The sequence below is a fragment of the Stigmatopora nigra genome, chromosome 5, assembly GCF_051989575.1.
Source record: "Stigmatopora nigra isolate UIUO_SnigA chromosome 5, RoL_Snig_1.1, whole genome shotgun sequence".
NCBI lineage: Eukaryota > Metazoa > Chordata > Actinopteri > Syngnathiformes > Syngnathidae > Stigmatopora > Stigmatopora nigra.
The window spans coordinates 4,452,474-4,476,203 of NC_135512.1; the positions used below are offsets into that span (position 1 = coordinate 4,452,474).

Consider the following 23,730-nt stretch of genomic DNA (forward strand, 5'->3'; position numbering starts at 1 on the left):
ACCATCATTACAAAATCAGCCAATGGTTGTATCATATCTGTTGATATTGTCGGGAGCACTTTATTGTACGTTTACATGCCTAGAATAGTCCCACCCCAACCCATTCAATAATATGCTTCATTTAAAGGAATGATGGTAAGAGTGAGACAAAAATATTGCAGCACTTTCAGTATTTAATGCTTACAAGTTGTGTAAAATCGATGTGAATATTTCATCCGAATAAACAAATAGCTCACATCAAATCTTGATTGTATTTGTGATTTTTAAATCTACCCCAGTGTTGTTTATTTTTTTTTCTTCAAAACTTTCAACTAAGGGTGTTCAAAACCTAGAGTTGGGAAATAGATAATAAACTGCTAAATTAACAAATGCCAGCCAGATGAAAATATAATAAGTGGTAGAATGCACACAAACTTAGAAGTTGTTTATTTAAAAACTTTATAAGATTGCATTACGTATAATACCACAACTTCCCTTGAGGTGAACAACTTAGTGGACATCTATCCTATTGAATATATGCAGGGAACTATTTTCCAAGTGCACCATATGACAATATACATAGAACTTCAAATTTGAGCATTCTTTAGCTTTTTTTCTAACAGCTTGTCTCCCATTATTCTTTGTATGGTGGACGAAATAAGCTTATCTTCCACATGTTCCCCACCCGTGCTCAATAGGTGATAACTTGAGGACATGTCAGTCAAGTGCAAAGTGATAAAGAATCTTATTAACAATAACCTGTTTGTCCCCAGAGATGTTGGTGTTCACTTGGTGAGGTCTTTTATGTATTGCAAGCTCCGAGTGGAATATTCACTTGCTTTTCTTGGGGCCTCCGACAAAGCTGAAATGGAATATCGGACCCCTGCAAAAAAAGTCAACCGTAGTATCAACAAAAAAACTATGAAATAAAGCCTTAAAAGTCACTGTACCACATTATTGTGATTTTTTAATACTCTGGTTTTTTTGCTCACCCGAATTCCAGGCCATTACTGGAGAGAATTCAACCTTGGGTAATGTTGGAAGCTTGGCCTGAGGAGACAGTCGCATCGTGACATTAAAATTTTATTTTGCTCATTTTAATGGAAGCAAAGGCATTAATTTTATGAAATTGAATTGATGAATTAAAAAAAATACAACTTAACTTGTTAGCGTGGGTTATTGAATTGAGTTGTTTAGATCATCTGATAATTTTAAGGGTACATTTTGGGGAGTGGTACTTAATCCATCAGTCGTTATTAGGTTATTACTTGTACTGTACCTGCAGTCCAAAGTACTTCATCCACTCTTCCAAAGCGGGCGGTATGGCAGTTCTGGCCCGTTCCAGAGCCTCAAATCCCTGCTCGCTGGTGCTAAGTAACCCGGAGTCATAAGCCACGTAAAGAGCTCCTCCTGCAATCGTCACTTTTGTGGCCAGTCTGGAAAGTGAATGGAGGAAAACCAACCAAACCTCTTTATCGAACTTGTCAAATAAAATCCCCTCAAGTAATCTAATACTACAGATCTATTTAGATGTGATGTAGTCTAATGTAATGTTCTACCGTATTTAGCTTATTACTGAAAGCTGTCGAACATTAAATCATTAATAATATACGTTGGTTAATTAACGAAACAAAATGGAAACCATAAGATAAATAATATTCATAAAAATGTTGTTAATTGTATCGTTTTAATAGTTTGACTATCTGGGAAAGAGTTCAAGATAGCCTTGTTTGCTAAAACAGGTTAGCCGGTTGCAATCTTACTTCTCAGTATAGCATACCTCTAAAGTGCTAAGAAAATAAGTGAAACACTTACTTGATGACAGGGAAAATCTTTGCTGCCATGGTCCACAAAAGAGCGTTTTCTTTTTTAAATCGCCGATTGTTGAGTTTAAGGAGCACTCTAAAACAAGACTATATGTTGAATGAAGGACACCCAGTTTGTCAATTCCGTATTGTCAATAAAGCTTCCTTCAACGTTAAGGTTGACGGCAAGTGTCGTAAACCTTCAACACGTCATCCTTTTTTTAAAAAAAGGTCGATAGTCGGGCATACTTTATATTGCCATTTGTAAACTAAATTATATATTTCCTCTATTTGTAATAATATATAATAAAATCAACCGCAGTGTTTTCAAGTGCTTTAGATTAAAAACGCCAGCCCTGTGACTGGCTGGCCACCGATTCAGTCTCTCCCCTGCCTAGTGCCCATATATAGCTGGGATATGATCCAGCACCCCCCGCGACCCTTGTGAGGATAAGCAGTTCAGAAAATGAACGTCTGCTTCAAAACAGAAGGGCGTCACCTACCATGTGCATCAGCCAAACAGGTTGCCGTTGCGCTCGTCCTGCAGCCAATCGTATTGCGGGAGGCGCTCGGGTGGTATTTTTACGTCACTTTGTGTCGCACGAAGTCAGCGCGTCTTTTCACACAGCACAACACTTCAACTCAAATGCCCTCCATCTCCTCACTGTAAATGTAAAAACACGTACAACAATTTTAAATTCCATCATTTCCCTCTACCCCATTATCCTAAACTCAAGCTTTGACGTGAAAACAACAACAACCAACTAAGACAAATGCTGGCATGCGAATTAACTTCTACAAACCCAACCGTGTCAACAAGGGCAAACGCTTATCTTAAAATATTTCTTCCTCAAGTTGACGAACGAGTTTTCATAATGGAAAAAAAAAACAACCCACAAATGCATTTCCAATTAACTTTCACAACACACCCTCTTTTGCGCATGCCAAGAGGGGAGGGCTCAGATAAAAGTCAACTGTGGATTTACTGGTCACTTCTTATGCAAGTGCATTGGGGGAGCTACGTATCGTTACTTAGTGACTTAATCTAAATTACAATTAGTTTACAATATGAAAACGTTGACCAAAGTCCTGATCGCAAGTGTTGCGGTGGCTTTGCTTGCTGTCAAGTGGAGCGCGCCTACATTCAATGCGGGTAAGATGATCCTCTTTCGCACTCATTTTAAACTATTTTGTTAAACTAGAATAAAACGTGACGGCCTTTACAAAGATTGCGATCGGTAAGGGCATAATCATTCACTAAAAGTACAAGAAGTTAAATCTTTTGATTATCTATGAAACATTTTATTTTGGAAAGGAACAAAAGAAAGCAGCATTTACAACTACGTGTTGTTCAATTCTTAATTTTGCAGTCCCATTGCAAGAAATAATATACTATTGCAATAGAAGGGATCTCTTGTTGCAATACACTCCTTTCTTTTTTAAACTTAGAAATAAACGTGTGTTTTTTACTGTTAAAATGTTGTGGCATGTTTGGGAACCATGATTATTTGGCCAAAAAACGTTTTTAATTGTTGGCTTTCTTTGTAAAGCCATATCTGGAAAAGTCATTGCTTAACAAGGTCTAAAAAGTATATTATAAGAAGTTATTTTGGCGGTAAATAGGGGTGGATGTGCTTAAGTTGAAAATTAACTACACTATATTGGTTAATTCATTCATTTATTTAATCTTCCACTTATCCTTGCAAGGGTTGTGGGGGTGCTGGAGCCTATCTCAGCTAATAATGTGCACATTAGCTCTCATACTCATCCCTATGAATTATTTAATTATGATGTATTATTCAATTCCAGCTCCAGATAAACAATCCAAAAGAATGGTGCTATGCCATACGAGTATGATTCAATCTTTTGTTTACTTTTGGTGATTGGTAGTGTTGTGTTTGCACCAAACATGTCCTTTGGAATTATAGCGTGCACATAAAGTTTACACTGCAACATCACTAGAAAAATATCAGAAAAGGGTGTCCCCTGCCTCTGGCCCGGAGACAGCTGGGATTGGCTCCAGCACCCCCCGTAACCCTAATGAGGATAAAGCGGTTCATGAAATGAGATGAGAGACTTGAAATCTAATGTATTTAGCAATAAACATTTTTCAATAGAATAAAAAACTACTCTTGAGGTGTATAATATTTTTCAATGTATAGTCTTTGAAAACATTATTGTATGATAAATTACATTAATTTGCTAGAGTACATTCGTACACAAGGATGTTTAATAATGTACTTAAATGGTTGTATACTGCTCCTTTCCAGTACTAATTACTGTACATCACCCTCCTTGGGGTTCCAGCGAAAAGGAAGCCACATAGTACTACTACTTACTCAAAAGCATGTGTGTTTGAAGAACAGTTAAACACTGTGTCACATTTGCACAATTTGAACATTTTTCCCTACAGGAGAATTTGGATGGAGATGTGCTAAATGACTGTATAATCATATTATTTACCATGCTTGTGACTCTAACCATAGAGCATTTATTTAAAATGTGTTTTTCCACAACTTTAATAAAACAGAATACATTCTAACAGAACAAAATGAGATTTCTAGCTCGTTCATTACAAAGAAAAACCTTATGTGACAAGTCATTGCTTTCTTGTACTCACAGATAAATTATTCTAATTAAAAAAGGATTTTCTTTTAAAGCTAATAGGTTCCACTAATTTTAAAAAGGTCTCCCATGAATAAGCAAATATGTGATTAAGCAATACCATGTTGTTTGGCATCATCCTCCTTAATAAATTCAAACACCACAAAAACTGATGCACTTTAACCCACAACCATAACATGTATTATTCTTGCCCACTTTGGAATGATATGCAATAGAACCTGTTCACATGTTAAATTAAAAAACAATGTCTCTCCTTCAACTTGACATGTCAACTCTTGACATCTACATCAGGAGATCTGCAATCTAAACCTACCCTATAATCACCTAGTTTCATCATTAAGTCTTGGCTTTCTTTGCATATGCTGCCCTAAAAAGTCTAAATATTTGTGACTAACAACCATTCTTATGACCTTTGCCCAAGACAAATTGTTGTGACATTAGTAGTGCTGCAACACAGACGGGGAGAAGTTTGCCATACTTCTACTTACTAAATTATACCATCATCAACATTGGCTAAGCACCAAGAGTTATATATGTAATGCAGTTAAATAGGTGTAAATAATGTCTATTTAATGTTTTTTTAAACGTATGGCACTTTTCTTTAACTGGTTAAGCCTACTTCGAACATCTTATGTGAAATATTGAGCAACCTCTTAATCAGAAACTGTTTACAATGACATGGAGGTACGATAATAGCCTTCCGTAACGAGCGGCAACCTGCTTTGTAAGTTTTATAGACAAAGTTGTTATCTTATCCCATGCGACAGCTTGTTTATATATTTCTCTCATCCTGCTGTGTAGTAGTTAGCTAGGTCAAGTATTTTTCAAGTCACACCAAATGCTGGCATTAACAGCACTGAAAGATCACATCTGATTAGCAGATTACACCGAGAAATGGTCACCACAAATTTCCAGACCATAGTTACACTAGTTGACATTTTTAGAGTCTTAACTTGCATATTTGTTGAGCTTTGGGGTCAAGCCGGAGAAAATCCATTTAGGCATTAGTCTTGCATACTTTCTTGGAATCCTAGAGCAAAACTACTAATTGCTTAGCCACTACGGTACTACAATGTTGTGACATTTTATATTTCAGATTTTTTTTCTTTTTTTTTTAAAACAGCCCTACTTATTTCGTCTGAATATGAACTTAAGTTTTTTCTGCAGATTTTAGTTTACAAAGCAAAATCATTGAGCATTTTATTATGGTATGTAAACATGAATACATGAATACAGAGGAGTGTTTTGTGCGTCGGACTCACAGTTCTGGGGTCGAGGGTTCGATCACAGATCGGTTGCCACTTTGTAGAGTTTGCCTGTATTCCTTAGGCTTGTGTGGGTTTTCTCCGGGTACTCCAGTTTCTTCCCACAACCCAAAAAACATGCAGGGTAGGCTAATTGAACACTCTAAATTGACCTTGGGTATGAATGAGAGTGTCAATGATTGTCAGTCTCCTTTTGCCCTGCGATTGGCTTTCCACCGATTCCAGGTTTCTCTCATCTATTGCCCGTACTCAGCTAGGATAGGCTCCAGAACCCCCTGCAACCCTTTTGAGGATAAGCGGTTTTGACAGAAACGGTTTATTGTCTTTTCTTTCAGAATCTCTTCGAGGTGCCAAGGTCTTGCTGACTGGGGCTAGCACCGGTATTGGTGAACAAATGGCCTATCACTACGCCAAGTTTGGTGCCCAGATTGTCATTACAGCAAGGAGGGAACAAGTTTTAAAGAAGGTTGGTGAAAGTTATTTAAAGAGGGTCAATTTCAGTCTGTCAACCTTCAACATGTTCCCTCTAGGTGGCAGAAAAGTGCCTGGGATTGGGGGCTCAGAAAGCCCTGTACATAGCAGCAGATATGGGCATTAACTCGGACCACGAGAGGGTGGTAGATTTTGCTTTGGACCAGCTTGGAGGTCTGGACTACTTAGTTCTCAACCATATTGGACCAACCCCCTTCAGCGCGTGGGATGGAGATGTCGAGCACCTTGAATGGCTGATGAAGGTAATTGTAACAACTATTATCGAAGGTAATACAGAACATTTCACATGCAAAATGCTAAGCTGAAAACTCCAAAATTTAGGTTACTTAACAATTGAAATGGTGACATTGTTACATATTATACTGTTCTCCTTTTAAAAGGTAAACTTCTTGAGTTACACTCATATGACCTGGAAAGCTCTCCCCTCCCTGGAGAAAAGTAACGGCTCAGTTGTGGTTGTTTCATCTCTTCTAGGTGGGGTAAAAATTAATCGGATTTGTATGTTTAACTGTTGTCATTTTTTTAAAAACACTGCCATTGTTGCTATCCCAACAGGTAAAGTGACCAGTCCCTTCGTTGCACCGTACACGTCAACTAAATTTGCCTTGAATGGTTTCTTTGGAGCTCTTTCTCATGAGTTGGCAATGAAGAATAGCAATGTCATGATCACGTTATGTACTTTGGGCCTCATTGACACTGACTCAGCCATGGAAAAAGTCAAGTAAGTCTACATTGAGGCCATGGTGACTTCTTGGGGAAATGCCCAATTGATTACTCAACACTACAGTGTAATCTAATCAGCTATCTTTTATAATTTAGATAATACTTACTTATTGTTTACATAGCTGTCCTCTAAGGAGTTTGTAGGTGAACTCAGATCAGATCTGCAAAAAAATACATGCTTAATATTAGATTATTTATATATAAGACGAAATAAAGAATTACAAAACAATCAAACCAAAGTACACATAGTAGTAGTACATTATTAGATTCAGATAAAAAGTTTCAATGCATTACTAGCTGTAATGATAACACACACTTAAAACATTAGAATTGTGTTAATAACTCTAACAATTTGTCAACTTTCCCAATCTTACTTGTAAAATAGTTGTAAAACTGTAGTACTGAAAGCAGAGTGCCATGAGATGTCTTTTTTTGTAAATTTTCCAGGCTGATGGAGCAAAACCAGCTAATTATATGACACCGTAGTAGCCTGATTTCTTTGCAGATTCACATACATTCTGAACAACAGAATCCTTTGACAAATACCTTGTGACTTGCTGAACCGTGTCTTTTAGCCTCACCGGCAATATGCGGTAGATGCTTGAATTCTCACATTATTCTCGGATCTAACCTGAATAAACGCAATGTTTCTTTGTTTCCAAGGGATGTCAGTAGTGTACCAGCCTACCCTGCCAGTGAAGCAGCGTTGAATATCATTAAAACAGCAGCCACTAAAGAGCGGGAGCTCTTCTACCCATGGTATACCTACATTGTAACCCTTGTTAGAGACTTCTTCCCTGCTTCCAGAGACTACGTAATACAAAAGTCCTACAAAAACAGGCCTTGACATGTAGGGCAACAACTACCCTGATTCCCATGGGTAGTTTAGGAAGTTTTATTTAAGTTGTATTCTTATGCGTTACTGTCTTTGATTTCATGTGTACATCAATACAAATTCATGATTCTTTTTTTGAAATACTGGCTTTACTGTTGTTGGCATTGACCTCATATGCATCTACTTTCTACGTACTTTATACACAAAATGTGGAAAATTACGTTTTTTTTAAATGATCAATTGACAAAAAGGCAGTTTGTGCACACCTCAAACCAGGAAAAATTATCTTAATCTAATGCCTAAGGGTGCAAATATTTTTTTTGACAACGAGTCTCTGTGCTAATGTGGTGCTAATTTAGTATTTTGCTGCTTGAAAGGCACTGTGAAAAAAAGCGCTTCTTGTTACTGACGACAACGATCATGAGTTTAGATGATAAATTGATTCAGTAAAAGAATTGAATTACTGTTATGCCTGTACATATGGGTTCATTTGGTATATTAATGTGTGAGTTTAGTTCAAGACCTACTGCATATGTTGTATGCTTTCCGATCGGGTCTGTTATGAAACAGCAATGTATACAGTAAATAAAACTGACTAAATAGAAAAATAAAGTAAGGCTAAACTGAAAAAGCCACACGGCCATTCCTTGGGATGATGTTAAAGAAAGTTTTTTTTCTCTCCTAGCAATAAAAAGACTAAATAAGGCCATTGGTACATATTAAAAAAGACTAAGAAAATATTTGTGGACATTTGAGTAGCAAATTCCTTTCTTCAATTGATGCATATATTGCATCAATCCATCATTTTTTCTAAAGCTCTTGTTCCCATGGATGAGAAAAGTCATATCAGCTGAGAATCCTTTATTATGCTATTTTCAATAACTCAAAAAAAGTAAAACATACTCGGAAGAAAATTCTAGTCTGTCCGAGTTTGTCATTGTATCTTTCCTATCACAAATAATACTGAGTTGTTTGTCCCATTCTGACCTGCAATTGTCTGGCAACCAATTTAAAATTACCCCCGTGTATGAACTGGGCCTCCCTTTTAAAAAAAGCTGAAAAAATCAGAGCCTTCCAAATCTGTCTTGAAAGACCACATGAGGGCGGTAGTGGCAAGGTATTGAAAGATTTCTCGAGTTGCAGACCTACATTTATGGACTGCAAAAGCATTGTCCTCTCCCCCAAAACAATGCATTTAATGTTAATGCAATAAATACATCTAAGAGAAGAAACCCAACTCAAATTATGAATATTTTCTATCATTCCAAAGTGGGCCAGGTTAGTGATTATACAGACTTCCAACAGAGCGAGTCTTTCTCATTGGGTTTCTTTTGTGCCTTTGTTCGCCTCATCCAAAAGGCACCACAGGCATCCTGTGAAGCTGTTGGCTCAATCCATCTTGGTGGTCTTTGCTTTACTGTCCTACAGCCCCTAGAAGTTGTAGACATGGGTGTTTTCTTACTGTATACCCACTGTGAGTTGTCATTGTCAAGATAAGTGACAATGATGTTTCTAGTTTAAATTAGGGGAATCTGATTCTAGAATTTTGCAAAAAAATGCTGTTTTTTTTAACTGTAGCAATATCCCATTGGATAGAACTGATGGATTAGAGTTAGCAAATGTTTTTTCTCTTTGTCCTTATCTTGCCACGTTTTATGATATGAGCAGATTATAGAAATTGCATAATCTCTCTGTAGATGCATAGAAGAACAACACATGTCTTGCTCTTTTAATGTCCCCAAGGAAGGGGAGCAGTCATGGACTGAGAAACACCTGCAACAGATTAGGGTCCCTAATGCAAGGTAATAAATCCTGTCGCCCTCCTCGAGCATCTCTAGATCTACAGATTGTTAGGGACGGGACAAGGAAATATCTTGATATTGGGTTGGAAGGTACTTACATTTACTATCTGCTTTAAATATAGCTTGACTTGCTGCATGAGTTTCTATCCGACATTACCGTCAAACATTTATTGTTGGTCCCAGAAGACATGATGGAAGCTGGCCTTGTTACTGTCAGCGTGGTCAAGTTACTTCCAAAATGTAACATATGATACACTTTATTACAACTATATAGTCATCTATTTTCTGAACTCCGTCTTCTGTTCAGGGTCGTAGGGAACCACAATCTATCCCATTGGACTTAAGGCAAACTCAACTGTCATCTAGTTGCCAATAAATCATAAGACATCTCTCTCTGATCAGAAATATTTTGCTAATGTCATCAATCTATGACAGTCGTCACGAAAAATAACAAATATTTATAGAATACTAAACATGATCCCTTTAAATGAGCGATTTAAGTAATTAACACATACCTGTCAACCTCTGCCGTTAACTGCCCTTATAAATGATCATTATTCCCCGTACAAACCCCCCAAAAAACCATACAAACTCGCGGTAACTCGGATTTCATAAATATTGGCGATTTTTTCAAAATTTTCCCCGTACAAAAGTCGGTGTACGGCGTACATGATTTGAAATGGTAAAAAAAACGTATAAAATACTTGTAAAACGTTGACAGGTATGTTAACCATTTGACCAACAGAACAACCAACAGAATTAGTTCAACAATTGCCATAAAAACGAATAATATGTAATATTTTGTTGTCTAAAAAGCACATAACAAAAGAGTTATTACTTCCTTAAAATTGAATATACACTTTCAGCTGAATAGAATAGTCATTGATCTGTACCATTGTGCGCAGTGATTAATTTTGCAAAGAATGTTAATCTTCTTGAATAACGAGCTTGTGCATGACCTCAGCAAAGTTTTCACAAAACATTGAGCTATGATAACAAAAGGCGAGAGTGAGCAATAGGGACAAGGCAGAAGTGTGTGTGCGTGTGTCAGAACGGGAGCGTCAGTGCGATTAAAAAACGGTGGGTGTAAAGAGGTGGCCGAGGTGACCTCTGACCTCCTCCCCCAGTTCCATTCATAGCGACACAATGGTTGACACCTGTGTCCTTTCACTAGCGTTGCTATTATTATTTACATCAGTCGCTTGGGGTGAGAGATGGAAACAGAAAGAGGCCAGAGGTGCCTTCAAGTGCACTTACACCAGCTTCATAGCAAGAAGAGCCATCCTGGACACGTGATCATGACATTAAAAGGAACAGAAAACACCTAGTAAGAACAAACTTCTTGTTCAAGATTGTTGCCTAAAGTATTAAGTTATGCAAAGAGAGAGCAGGAATTGGGAGAGAGAGGGAGGGAGGGAAAGAGAGAGAGAGAGAGAGAGATTGAGAGAGAGAGAGAGAGAGAGAGAGAGCAGGAGAGAGAGAGCAGGAGAGAGAGAGCAGGAGAGAGAGAGCAGGAGAGAGAGAGCAGGAGAGAGAGAGCAGGAGAGAGAGAGAGAGAGAGAGAGAGAGAGAGAGAGAGAGAGAGAGAGAGAGAAAAGTGAGAAAGGGTTTAGAGAGAGAAAGAGAGGCGAGAGAGAGAGAGAGAGAGAGAGAGGTAGAGAGGGAGAGAGGTAGAGAGGGAGAGAGGGAGAGAGGGAGAGAGCGAGAGAGAGAGAGAGAGAGAGAGAGAGAGAGAGAGAGAGAGAGAGAGAGAGAGAGAGAGAGAGAGAGAACGGGAGGGAAAGAGAGAGAGAGAGAGTGAGAGAGAGCGAGACAGAGAGAGACAGAGAGAGACAGAGAGAGACAGAGAGAGACAGAGAGAGACAGAGAGAGACAGAGAGAGACAGAGAGAGACAGAGAGAGACAGAGAGAGACAGAGAGAGACAGAGAGAGACAAACAAAGAGAACGAGAGGGACAGACATTAATTGGAATTCATAGCAGAAGCACGGAAAGAGCCACATGCAGCTCCAGAGCCACAGTCTATTATTGTCATTTCACTTCTAATGCACCATGTCATCCACTGTCAAACAATATCATTCAATTGAAACATTTTTGTGCTACTCGAGTATAAAAGTGACTGTGTGATATTGCATCAAAAGTCCTGTAGTGGATGTTTTGGTCCTAATTTCCCTTTCTCTGCACTGGTGGGCAGAGTAACCACAAACATGGGTGGCAGGCAGGCCCGAATTCTCAGTTTTTCTTTTTTGTTTCATGGGAGTGGAGGTGGAGGTGGGGGATCCCAATTAACAAAGGATAAGAAGTGAACCATAAACACCCTCAACAAGGCCCAACAAACCCAGAAGAACAAGAGCTCTCTTGCTCCCTCTCTCCCTCTCACTCTCTCCTTCACCCCCCTGCTCACTCTCGCTTCCACTTCACTCACAAAAGAACGGCTCAGAGCTTACAAAGTGCCAATTAACACTGAATGTTTGGCCCTCGCACCTCCCTCTCTGAACTGCTGACAGCTCTGGTGTTTGGGTTAATACTAAAGGCCTGCAAAGAATTATAATTCTCCTCCTTACCCTACCTCCCTCCCTCCTCACCCCTCTCCTATCCTTTTATTTGCTTTCCAATGGGGTGGTTTTACAGTTCAATGAACAGTCAAAGGGTAATATAAAATGACTTTCCAAAGAATTTCATTTAAGGATAAGAGGGGCTGCGATGCATCGGGGCAACGAGGAGCAGGGCTGGCAAATTTAAAAAAAATAAAAATAAAGCAGGCTTTCATATACCGTATTTTCACGACTATAAGGCGCACTTAAAAGTCTTAAATTTTCTCCAGAATAGACAGTGCGTCTTATAATCCAGTGCGCCTTATATATGGAAAAACCAGGAAAACCAAAAATGAAAAACCACCACTGTCGGATATTAAAAAAACACAAACGCCTGAACTGAAACAATACTGGTAAATATGCAGATGCCATCTTAGTTTACAACATCTTCCATCATATAGCTCCTCCCCCACTACAAGATTTTATACAAAAAAATCCAAAACATCAACAATGGCTGGCTCTAGAGGTGACTGTGTAGTGAGTGCTTCATACCTCGAAGTCAATAGCAATTACCTTATTTTCACCACTATAAGGCGCACTTAAAAGTCTTAAATTTTCTCCAAAATAGACAGTGTGCCATATAATACAGTGCACCTTATAATACAGTGCGCCTTATATATGGAAAAAAGTCATTCATTGAGGGTGCGCCTTATATTGCGGTGCGCCTTATAGCCGTGAAAATACGGTAGTTAATTTCCCTGTTAAAAAGGGTTTATGTTCTCATTTCTTCTATACACAAATCATAATAAATAGTTGTCATATATTCACATGCATTGCCGGCTACTGGAAGACCCCATCCGGGGGATAAAGCTCCGGTCGTTTATCACTTGCAAGGCTGATGGCTCAGCTTTGCTTGTTTTTCTGCTGCCAATAAATGAGTCCCCTCCGAATCAAAGAGCAACCGATGAGATTATGTGAGTGGGTTAAACTGGGAATGAAACATAGCCCGTTGGATGATTTTAGGGATCTTTTGGTGCCACTTGATTCCTTCCCCAATCTAGGCCCACCTCGGCAATTTATGACCTCCGAGACTGAGTCGAGACTTTCGTCTTTCTCAGCGCCGAATTGTCGTAGTAAACTGGCTGCTTCCGAGCAACGTGGTAATGCAGAACAAACAATGGATGACTGCCATTTTACTAGTCGCCACCATTTCCCAACATAAACGTTCAACATATTAAAGTAATTATTCAGTATCCGGTGAATATAAAAAGAAGTATATTATAGTGACATACTAACATTGATTCTCGTAATTATACAAATAATTTCTCGTAGTATTACTTCAAACTTCTAAAAGTACATGAAAAACAGTTTTGTGTACACAACAAACCTTACGTCCTCAAAAGTCAGCACACATTGATGTTTAAATGTATATCAAAATGTCTTCCAATAGGGGAATACTCGCAAAAATATACAATACTACACATTAATCTGGTCATTATTAAATTGAATTATCTCTAAAATATTGCTCTACAAAGCAAGAGAGATTGTTTTCTATTTCCATGCCTTCTATTGACTTCAACAAAGTACTGGAACCTAACTTTTACTGTGCCATCAAGCCAGACTGGCTTTATTTACATTTAAGCGAGGGAAGCTGACATGACCTGACACAGGTCATGGTTCCCCCAGTAAAACCGTCTGTGCCGAGCCTCCAACCTCAACCTTGAGACCTCGGGGTCAAAGCGATCTGCGGGATTTCACAGATGAAGGTGGCTGCAGGGACATGTGACTATGGTCTTTCCTTTAAATCCACAGCTCTAGGATTGACTTAAGATAAGAAGAGTACAAAATGGGAACTTATACCTCTGGGTCATGAGATGAAGAATTCAAACAAGAGGGGGCGAGGAATCCAATTTCTGTAATGCCTGACACTTGATCAAGTTACATTTTATGTGTAGTTTATCTGAAGATTTATTCGGAAACAGGTGCTCCCCCTTATGGAACGAGAAGGGAGAAAAGCCGCGCTTTGCTTTATAATCTGATCTACCCCGACAATAAGTTTTCAACAAAGCCAAGTCAAGGTCAGTGAAGAGGCCATGTCAAAAGAGGGTCATGAGAAAATTTGGAAGTTTTTTTTAAATATATGTTCACATATTCTTGTGATATTCTTACATATAGAGATTTTACAAAAGGCATGAAAGTGTTCAGGATTGTGTCCACATTTTAATGTTGCAACTAGCTACTACCTCTAGCTAATTAGCCTGACTGTGGTTTAGGACGGTGTGAACACTGGGGTGAATCGTAGGTCAGCCATGGAGAAAGGTTCTTTATTGTTCATGTCATGGAATGAGCAATGGACGGAAGACTAGGGAAGAGAAAAAAAAGATGGATGAGAAGCATCAGAGGGGTGGGAGGGAATATGGGCTGAGATCATTCAGATCATGACAAAGGAGGTTTTTAACCCTGTTTACATTGATACTAGTAAAGTAGAATTGGGGGAGAAAAAGCATTGGTAAAACTCCAAATGTATGATCTGTATTAAGTGTGAAGTTGAAAAGTTTGGCGGATTTCACCCAAAAGTTGTTGTTTTTTTAAAGAATGCAACCCTTACAATAACACAGCACACAAAATGGAAAGTTGAATATAGTAGTAGGCTTGTTGGTCCAATTACACAATGTCAACCTCCGTTTGATTTTTTAAGATTTCCATATGCTTGACAGAGACAAACAGTTGGATGCAAGCATCTACCTTTAATGTTCAGCCAACACCACTGACAGAGTATTTGTATCAAACGATGGTTCAAAATGTTTTCCATTAATGTATGCAGCCAACTCTAAATGTCATCACCAGATAAAAATCATTACAGACACTTTGCATAGAAGAGAATAGCATTAGTAAGGGAAGGATACAGTACCTAGTATGCCTAAAGCAGATATTTGGGTTATCAAACAAGAAGATTTCTACCAGATTTGAGGTGTCAAACCTCTTTGCAGGCAGTGATTGATGAGTGCACGGTAATTGTCCATTGTGAGGAGATGTCAGAGTGAGGCAGTGTCACCTCGTAGTGAGAGTAAAAGAACTGATGAATGGAAGTGATTATGTGTAATATTCTCCATCTGGTAGCCATTGGCTTGCAAGAGCACTTTCAAAGAGCAAGAGAAGGGGAGAGCAGAAATGCTAATTTGCAGGGGATTTACAAATCTCCTGATCTCAGATGGAGGTGGACATTTTGTATTTTTCCCCAAACAATCAGTCCAAAAATGAACAAATACTACAAATAACACATGTTCTATAATAATAATAATAATAATCAGCTATGGACATATAACATTATTCTATTAATCTATGTATTGTTTGGAATAAAATTAATCAGATCAGACTGCTACAAAGATGTGGCCAGAAAATGATTTGTCTTTGGACTTCGGCATGTGGCGCAATACCCAAAATTATTTCGAGTACTCCGTTTCAAGTCTAAATCAACAACTGTACATCAGAAGACCTTGCATACAGAATTCCCTACAATGCAGACCTATGTAGTTTCACCATCGCCAATGTTTATTGCAGTAATACAAGAAATATTGCCATAAAGTAGCTCTTCGCACAAAATCCTACAATCACAAAGAGTAGTAAATAAACCCTGCAGGGCTTTTGTTGGATTCTGTCGATATGTCTCGCCGGGTACTTAAATCCAAGCCACCCAACAAATGATTGCCGGTATGTCAGATTGGAGTAGCAGTGAGGTCACTAGTGATCAAAGTGTGCTGAGCGAGCGTTATCTGTTCCCAATTACAATTAAATCATGAGCAATTTGGCGAAGCGAGTACGTGGGAGGGAAGTCCAGAAGAGGCCAGATGGGTGGAGGTGGTCTCTGATGACATATAGGAATATGGCATATGGAAATCGAAATAATAATTGCTATTTCTCAAAACACATAAAATTACAGATTTTTGTTTGAGTACAAATGAAATTACAAGTACACAAAACATTTGATTGACGTAAATAATCTAATAGAATAATAAACTCTCCAATTCCTTGAATGCTAGGCAACAATTTGATAGAAAACAAACAGTAAATATTTTGCGATAAGCCATACATTACAAGTATAAATCGTGAGCATATTATACCTATAGTCATCCCTCTCTGTTAAAGAGTGCTTAGTGGGACAATAAAAGTGTCGATCATGACTTCAAAGTTGCTAAGACTTTGGGCTTTGAATAATTAATGATGGCTTATATTCAACAATGTGAGATAAATTGGTAGAACTTGAAAAGCTGATCAGGCTCTAACAAAGACGTGTCACTACATATACACCAAAGGAACACAGCAGACTACATTTCCCCACATATTGAATTCTGACAGAGTCAGAAGAAATAACCACCAAGGCATTACAAAAGGGGTTTTCCTCTCTTAAGATTTGCCAAGTCTGTCTCCTCTGATTGTCCGGGAGACCTTACACACAAAAACCTGACCCCGTGATGTCTACCTCCTCTTTCCATCCCCCAACTCTGTGGCCCATACCCATCTCCTCCCACCCCTTCCTCCTACCGGACCCCCTGCCCTTGTGGCCCTCTGCCACCCCCCTGTCTTTCTCCCTCTCTCACTTGCTGTGACCCATCTTGCACCTCTCGAAGCCCACAACAGACGCTTGGTGTGTGAAGAAGGTCAGGAGTTCAAGCTTGACTAAGGCTCCAACCCTCTTTTTCTACAGAGGAGGCCTGCCCCGTGGGTTTATAATTATCTGCTGTTGGCATTCAGGACAGGTTCAAGCGCAGTGCAATCGCTGGCACCAATGTGGGGGGATGCGCTTGGCTAAACACTTGATAATTAGTTGTCCCTAATTGTCAGTTTCTTGTTCCTATTACCTTTCAATCCCACTGTCTACCTCTCTCAATCTCAGCGCTGTCCATAGTTTTACATAAAACTTAGCACTTGGTTTATTGTCCTAAAACTGTACTCAGCTATAATATTCTACAGTTTTCTTCATAGTTCCAAATACAAAAAGTTATTTTTCCGTCACAAGGATGTTTGAATTCTTCTATCAATGTATGTACATATTTAAGTTAAAAATGATAACGGTGCTTGAATGTCTTTTGATAGCGGTATGGGTACAATTGTCTCTCCAAATACCAGTTGCTATTTTTACATTTGCCTTCACATCGTCAAAATCAAGTACTACAAAACTCTAGTATGAGTTACAATTTGTGATAGCTTGGTAGTTGTGGTTCTAAGCAGTCAGTACTCTATAATAAACTACTCATAGCTTTACCAGCATTTTTTCCACAAAGAGATTGCTTTGTTTTTAAAATTTAAATTAGCAGATTATACATGTGTAGTTATAAAACTTGAAGGTATACTTCTAACAAATACGTAAAACACACACAGGCTAAGTAAAGTTTGCCTATAAGGTGTTGGAGATGATTTGTTAGAAGTCATAGTCGGCACCATTTCACAAACACCTAATTTGTCACTTTTGTATACCTTTTCTTAAAAAAAGGTTGTGTGAAAGATCAATAATAAGTCAGTTTTGTGATACTAACTCAAGAAAATATGGCAATACGTACACATTAAGACAATCTATTGCGAGAGCAGTTTTCGTTTTCCACTCTATCACAAACAAAGTTCATGGTCCAAAGGCCTTAGTCCATAACATTATTATTTGTAAGAAAAACTGTACATGAAAATGTTTTTCACAGCGAATAAATAACTGATGCTGTTTTATAATGTGCAAGAGACAAATCGGTCGTAAAAACGGTTCTTTCTGAGGGAGCACCAGGGATCCTCTTTGACAGGAGGATCAAGATATATACTGTGAAAACCTCTCAAGCAAACAGATGGGGACCTGAAATCCCATAGATGTCTTTTACAGATGTCTGCCTGGGCCATAGGCACTCTCAAGGGAAAACTTAGGTTGTTTCAAACCAACTGTTTTCTCTTCTTTGAGTGTTTTCTACATATAAAGTTAAATATAAGTTTTTGTCTCCATCCCAAACCTTAACCTGAAACCCATCCCTCATTCTATCCCAATCTCTTGCAGATTTAACCAACAACACAGCTGGTTCCACTGAAAATTATTTGTGGATTTTCCACTATGCATCAGTATTGCCAAGGATATCAATGTTATAAATGGCGTGGGATAAAATAATTCCTCAGAGCCTTCAGATATAGCTCTATGCAATTAGTCACTCATGCTGGACATCTCTGTGAGAGTCCATCAGTGCCGCTCATGAAAGCAGATCTCCAGAGCTCCGGATGGACCCTCAAGCCGTCTGACAACTGAAGGGGGATGTAGGGGGGGAAATGCAAAGAGAGTAACAGCAGTGAGGCAGATGTGAGGACTGGATGGTTGCCAAACAGCGCCCCGCCATCCCAGTGAGGCGCCTTCATCTCAGTATGAGTAAAGGGAGCCAGAAAAAGGGTGGCGAGGATATCAGCAGGCAGTGAGAATATAGAAAGGGAGACATGGATAGACCCTTTCAAAAAAGGCAAAGAATATCCTCAAATCTCCTGGCAGCACTACAGCGTGACTGCACATTCACAATCAATCAACAGTGCCAAATGATCCAACGTAGGAAAAAAAAACCCATTCAATTGAACAAGGGAACACACTGAATGGCTTATTAGCATCGAACATTTTAGTGGAACGTACAATTGGTCCTTTGAGTCCTCCACTAAAGACTATATTTAACTCGTACACAGGTGGTTAAAATAAAACCCACGTTGGCTTCTTTTGTTGCTGAGAGGAAGAAATTCTAATATTTGCCAATTTCCAACTCCTGTGAGGGATGAGACACGGTCTTTTGACAGGTGTTTGTTTGAATATCAAACAGAGCTGTGGAGGCTTGCAGATGGTGGGCAGATTGCATTCCAAACGGCAGCTTCAACCCAGCAGTGTGGAAGGCAAGGGAGCCTATCTTCCTCAATGATCTTGCAAGGGGAAATGGGTGAGCAAAAACTGTATCTGAATTACTGTCTTCTTGAACACACACAGTAGGAAAGCCATCTATTTGTAAATGCGGTGTATTTTTTCCTAAATTAGAACAATTAGCGCAGATATAAGAACAAAAAAAAACTCCTAGACTAGAGTTAATTAAAAATAATGTTGGCTGGGAAATCAAAAATCAACAGCAAAATGAAGACTCAAACCTACAGGATCATCACATTCAGAGCTTTGTAGCATGAAATCAAACCTTATAAAGTCACCATATAAAACAAAATAACCAATTGTCTTTGTGCACAACAGGTTCAAACCCCATTAGTGATGTTACAACTTCAAAACTGCCCAGCATCAACAGAATAGCTCAAAAACAGAATGCATATTAACCAGAGAAAGTCAAATTCTCCCACTAAAACATACAGGATGGTAATTCAACGAAACCTCTCCAGAAAAATATTTTTCGATCAACTTAAAATTCTGTGACTTCAATAGGTAAAGTATTGTTTTGAACCAAGACTAATATCTAGAGTTCCCCCAAAAAACAGACAGTACTGTGACCAAATCAAGATGAAGTTTCAGGGGTTAAAAGACTGAATCAAAGACCTACCAAAGTGTGCTGAAATAAAGCTGGTGTGAAAGGAACAGATGGAGCTGCAGCCTTGTAGAGAATGCAATAATACTACATGTTGATTCCGCCATTACAAAAAGCTAGAACTCGAATCCTTCAAGCACAGTCTGTACAATTCATATGACTTTGTATTAAACTGGAATACTTTATCAACGCTATCTTAACAATCACATTTTTTTTTGCCAAACTGGATTCTCGCAAAAGTATTCATTTCTCCCTGTCTGTTTTAAAACATCAAAACAAAGAGCAGACTGTTAATCTGGAACATCTGATGTATGTAGCTCTTGTTTAAGTTCATTTTCCCCATTTGAATGGACTAGTCGTGTTAGCTGGCTCAAAGAACGAGGTGCTGGAGAAATAAAAATGAGAGTGGGAGGAAGGTATGAATAGCTGGCAAGGTGTATGCTGGTGAGTCAACACACAACTCTGCCAGAAAAGGTCTTAAGATTTGAAGTGAATGTAGAGGAAAGTTTGTTTGTTCTCTACTGAATGGCCTTTACAAATCTAATTTCTTTGTCGTATTTACTCACATTTAAAGAGTCAAGTGTCAATGCTGGAAATGTATCAAGTTAGAGCAGGAATACAAGTTTGTTGTGGAAATGTTCTGGAAAATAATACAGAAGACAGGGTGTTTAGACTGCACATGCTCACATTTGCCTGTGCAGACTTTTCCTGAGGACTGCAGCCAACATCAACAAAAGCCACAGCTCAGATTTGCTACCTACACATACATCACCTGTTTGGAGCTGGTTATATAACTTTTTTTAAGAGTACATCCAGACAAGCCAAATGTTGTTCTTTTACCACTACAGTTTTTTTTTGTTCTTTAAATGATTGTGTTCTCTGTCTATGTTCACTTCTACTGAGTTTGTCTGTGTCCAGGAACAGTTGGGGAACAGACCCAGAATGAATAAATTCAGTCAATTTTGTTCAATTTTATGATTTTATTATTTTTGTAGATATTTTTAAAAAGGCCATTTAAGACCATCTGTGAAAAGTCCCCCCAAAACATTTACCAGATGTGCTAGATTCTGGCGCCAAGTCTCCATAAGCAGCTTGCACTTTCCTTTCCCTGAGGGTGGCAGCATGTGTGATGACTGAACTGTTTTTTTCGTGCAACAGGTAGCCTCCATTTCCACAATCTCCCCCACGGTTTGGTAGAAAGGGACCGATTTGCACATCTCTTACTGTGAGAGAGAGAATCTGACAACCCTAAAGCTCTATTGTATAGATCCCCATGTTGCTTTTTACTTTAACAATGACTCCCTGCCCCCATCCTGAATCCTGAATCCAAACCATGCAGAGGTACTGACATCGGGCTATTTTCTTAACCCTGTACAAGGAAAGGAAAAGAAAAAAAAGAAGCTCCTAGTGAAATGAAACGGGGGCACATTTGTCTCTTAAATCTTAAAAGATTGTTTGAAGAAAAGTGGATGGTGAGGGGAATTTTAGATTTCAGAACCTTATGAAAGAAATGGAAACCATAGTGCGGTTGGACTATTAATGTCTAAATATATTGGCTGGGCTATTTATTGGAGCCAAAGGAAGAGGAGTAGAACATTCAAGACAAGTTGTGCGTCACCTCTTGTGGTTCTTTCAATCCAAAAACTTCCTGTTATGACGTTCTATGTCCAAGAACCATCAGGATACCTACAGAAGGAATAAGTTTGAAATCTTTGGGAGGGTTTGGGACTATGAATGATTCTATTTGGCAACAGTGTAAGATTAAATGGAACCAGACCTACCGTATTTTCACGACTATAAGGCGCACCGCATTATAAGGCGCACCATCAATGAATGACATTTTTTTCCATGTATAAGGCGCACTGTATTATAAGGCGCACTGTCTATTTTGGACAAAATTTAAGACTTTTAAGTGCGCCTTATAGTCGTGAAAATACGGTAATTGCTATTGACTTCCAGGTATGAAGCACTCACTACACAGTCACCTCTAGAGCCAGCCATTGTTGATGTTTGGGATTTTTTTTAATAAAATCTTGCAGTGGGGGAGGAGCTATATGATGGAAGATTTTGTAAACTAAGATGGCATCTGCATATTAAGACTTTTAAGTGCGCCTTATAGTCGTGAAAATACGGGAAACTAAAAAGTAATCATAGCCAACGGTTCAGATAAAAATCAAGAAACGTCAGTGTTTTACCCCTCCATTTTCAGACGAGCTTATTTTATGAGAACTCTTTCTTCTCTCAACTTTTTCAATGTACATGCATTTGAGAAACCACATGACATGGGAAATTGTAAAAAGCCGATAAATAAGAGCCTCTAGAAATGATGACAACAGAACTTGACCGCATACTGTAACCAATTGAAGCAAGTGGCTTCTTACACACATCAACTAATAGTGTAAATCCACTCTTTATGCTGGAGCATCTGATAAGTCAATATTGAGTGAAATTTCACCCAGCCTGAAGCTAACTTTGGAGTTTTTGTTTACAAAAAAAAGAGTCCATGGTGAGTATATTTTGAACAAAAGGTGGGGGAACCTTTGAGTAAAGAATTTGGCTCCTCTTTCAACTAGTGTGCTCTCTTCGCACCTCCTGTCAAGAGAAGAAAAATCTCAGGAAGAAACCACTGAAGAAATGCAAAACAAAGTCAAACCTCCTGCTGCCTGTTGATTGATTGATTAGAACCTCTTGCACTTTTTCTACCTTTAAAAGGCCCCAAAGAATAGGACCCTAGGACTCTGGGTTAAAAGTGTTTTTACAGTTGTACAAAATGAGCTATGACCCAGAGGGGAAAAAAAGCCCACCTGTAATCATTGTGATTATATTTGACCAGTGTTAAGAATACCTAACATTTAGTTTTCATTGGTTGTGATTTATCCTGTCTTACTTTACTCAAGATTTGAAAACAACACTCTAAATAAATTAATAAAATGGAAAGAACTGTGCTGGGGAAGAAAATAATACAAAAAAATAACCCCCAGAAAATATATTATTTAGAAAAACAGAGTTCTAAAAACACTAGGACCTTTTTTAAAAGTGAATACAATACGCTTCTGTACTTAGGCCAACATCCAGCATTAAGATTTGTATTGCAGTTCATTGTATTCATTGAAATGATAATAGGAGACACTATTGTCCAGTATCCTGCTTCTGCTTTTTTGATGAATGGAGTGAGAAGAGCAGTCAGCTATTAGTAACTTCCGTAGCAGACACTTATAATGGTAAAAGAGTGGTCGAGCCGATTAAGAAGGAACCACTTTTGTAATTATGATCATGTCAATTGAGCTTGTCAAGAATGAAATATTTCAGAGGAGACAGTAAAATACACCTAACAAGACTGTTCTCAGTGGTAAACACCCCACTTTTAAAGTGTAATTAGGCTTTTAATGCCAAACATATGGCTCACAACTCATTCATAAGACTGACTTTCCCCCTTCCTCACTTAGTCAGACACACTTTTCACATAAGCTGGAAATCTAACCACAGAAATAGGAAGTATACTCAGTCAGTTAGGGGGAAAGTCAAACTAAGCAATTGAGGGACAAATTGTTATTTTCCTGTGCTCAAAATAGATGCACATGAAATGCAAAGTAAAAAAAAAATGTTACTGCACTAAATTGGTTATGTTTACCAACCCCCCACCCATCAAATGAGAAATATGCACCTTACAAATATGTGCTTGTGTGTTTTAAAGTTATTCCAACACAAACAACAACACCTTTCTCCCAAACCACTCGCCAATAACACATACCACCTTTTTTCCTCCCTCTCCTTTCCCACAACTGCATCCTCTCTGTCCACCAACCTAAAGCGTTTAAGAATCCCCCCAGAGAGACAGATACAGTAATTGGTCACAGCTTTCTCTTAGCAGGACACAAAGGAACCTCCTATTCACCCCTATGCAGCTGTTTAGTTCCCATTCTCCCATCTCTGTACCCCACTTGCTCTGTCCCCACCAAGTACCACCGATGGGCCTAATATTGGGCCATTGCTGACCCCCATAACATAGGCCTCTTTCAATGCAACAATAAAGACATTGGAACACATGCATTTATTTCATGACCCTGACCCGGACGGAGCCTCCAAATGCCCCAAGGCCTGGTTGACATCTAGGAGACCTTTCAATCTGTTCATAACTTCTTCTCTGGT

At 38.7% G+C, this 23,730-nt stretch overlaps 2 protein-coding genes and 1 long non-coding RNA gene across 4 annotated transcripts in view; 1 reads left to right on the plus strand and 2 right to left on the minus strand.

Annotated features, from left to right (window-relative positions):
• Nucleotides 1-409: 409 nt before the first annotated feature.
• Nucleotides 410-1,961, minus strand: micos13 (mitochondrial contact site and cristae organizing system subunit 13). Its single transcript, XM_077717007.1, has 4 exons — nt 1,795-1,961; nt 1,259-1,415; nt 972-1,029; nt 410-862 (listed from the first exon to the last, which is right to left on the minus strand). Exons 1-4 carry the CDS (start codon nt 1,821-1,823, stop codon nt 765-767), a joined length of 342 nt encoding a protein of 113 aa, XP_077573133.1. The 5' UTR covers nt 1,824-1,961; the 3' UTR covers nt 410-764.
• Nucleotides 1,962-2,268: 307 nt separating this feature from the next.
• Nucleotides 2,269-23,730, minus strand: part of LOC144196975 (uncharacterized) — a 40,878-nt gene continuing 19,416 nt past the window's right edge. For both annotated transcript variants that reach the window (XR_013326443.1, XR_013326442.1), the window contains exons 4-5: nt 6,997-7,050; nt 2,269-2,448 (exon numbers count right to left, since the gene is read on the minus strand). This is a non-coding gene — a long non-coding RNA (uncharacterized LOC144196975). The remainder of the gene's footprint in view (nt 2,449-6,996; nt 7,051-23,730) is intronic.
• Nucleotides 2,752-8,364, plus strand: hsd11b1la (hydroxysteroid (11-beta) dehydrogenase 1-like a). Its single transcript, XM_077717491.1, has 6 exons — nt 2,752-2,937; nt 6,010-6,140; nt 6,205-6,408; nt 6,547-6,640; nt 6,722-6,887; nt 7,553-8,364. The coding sequence occupies exons 1-6, from the start codon at nt 2,853-2,855 to the stop codon at nt 7,734-7,736; spliced, it is 864 nt and encodes a 287-aa protein (XP_077573617.1). The 5' UTR covers nt 2,752-2,852; the 3' UTR covers nt 7,737-8,364.

Bases quoted from the DNA above. Each gene is read 5' to 3' on its own strand.
- micos13 (XM_077717007.1), bottom strand. From the start codon at position 1,823: ATGGCAGCAAAGATTTTCCCTGTCATCAA. The intron at 1,416-1,794 runs GTAAGTGTTTCA...TTCACTTTCCAG, and splicing joins AAGATTTTCCCTGTCATCAA to ACTGGCCACAAAAGTGACGA. The intron at 1,030-1,258 runs GTACAGTACAAG...CTGTCTCCTCAG, and splicing joins TGAAGTACTTTGGACTGCAG to GCCAAGCTTCCAACATTACC.
- hsd11b1la (XM_077717491.1), top strand. From the start codon at position 2,853: ATGAAAACGTTGACCAAAGTCCTGATCGCAAGTGTTGCGGTGGCTTTG. The intron at 6,409-6,546 runs GTAATTGTAACA...TCCTTTTAAAAG, and splicing joins ACCTTGAATGGCTGATGAAG to GTAAACTTCTTGAGTTACAC. The intron at 6,641-6,721 runs GTGGGGTAAAAA...CTATCCCAACAG, and splicing joins GGTTGTTTCATCTCTTCTAG to GTAAAGTGACCAGTCCCTTC.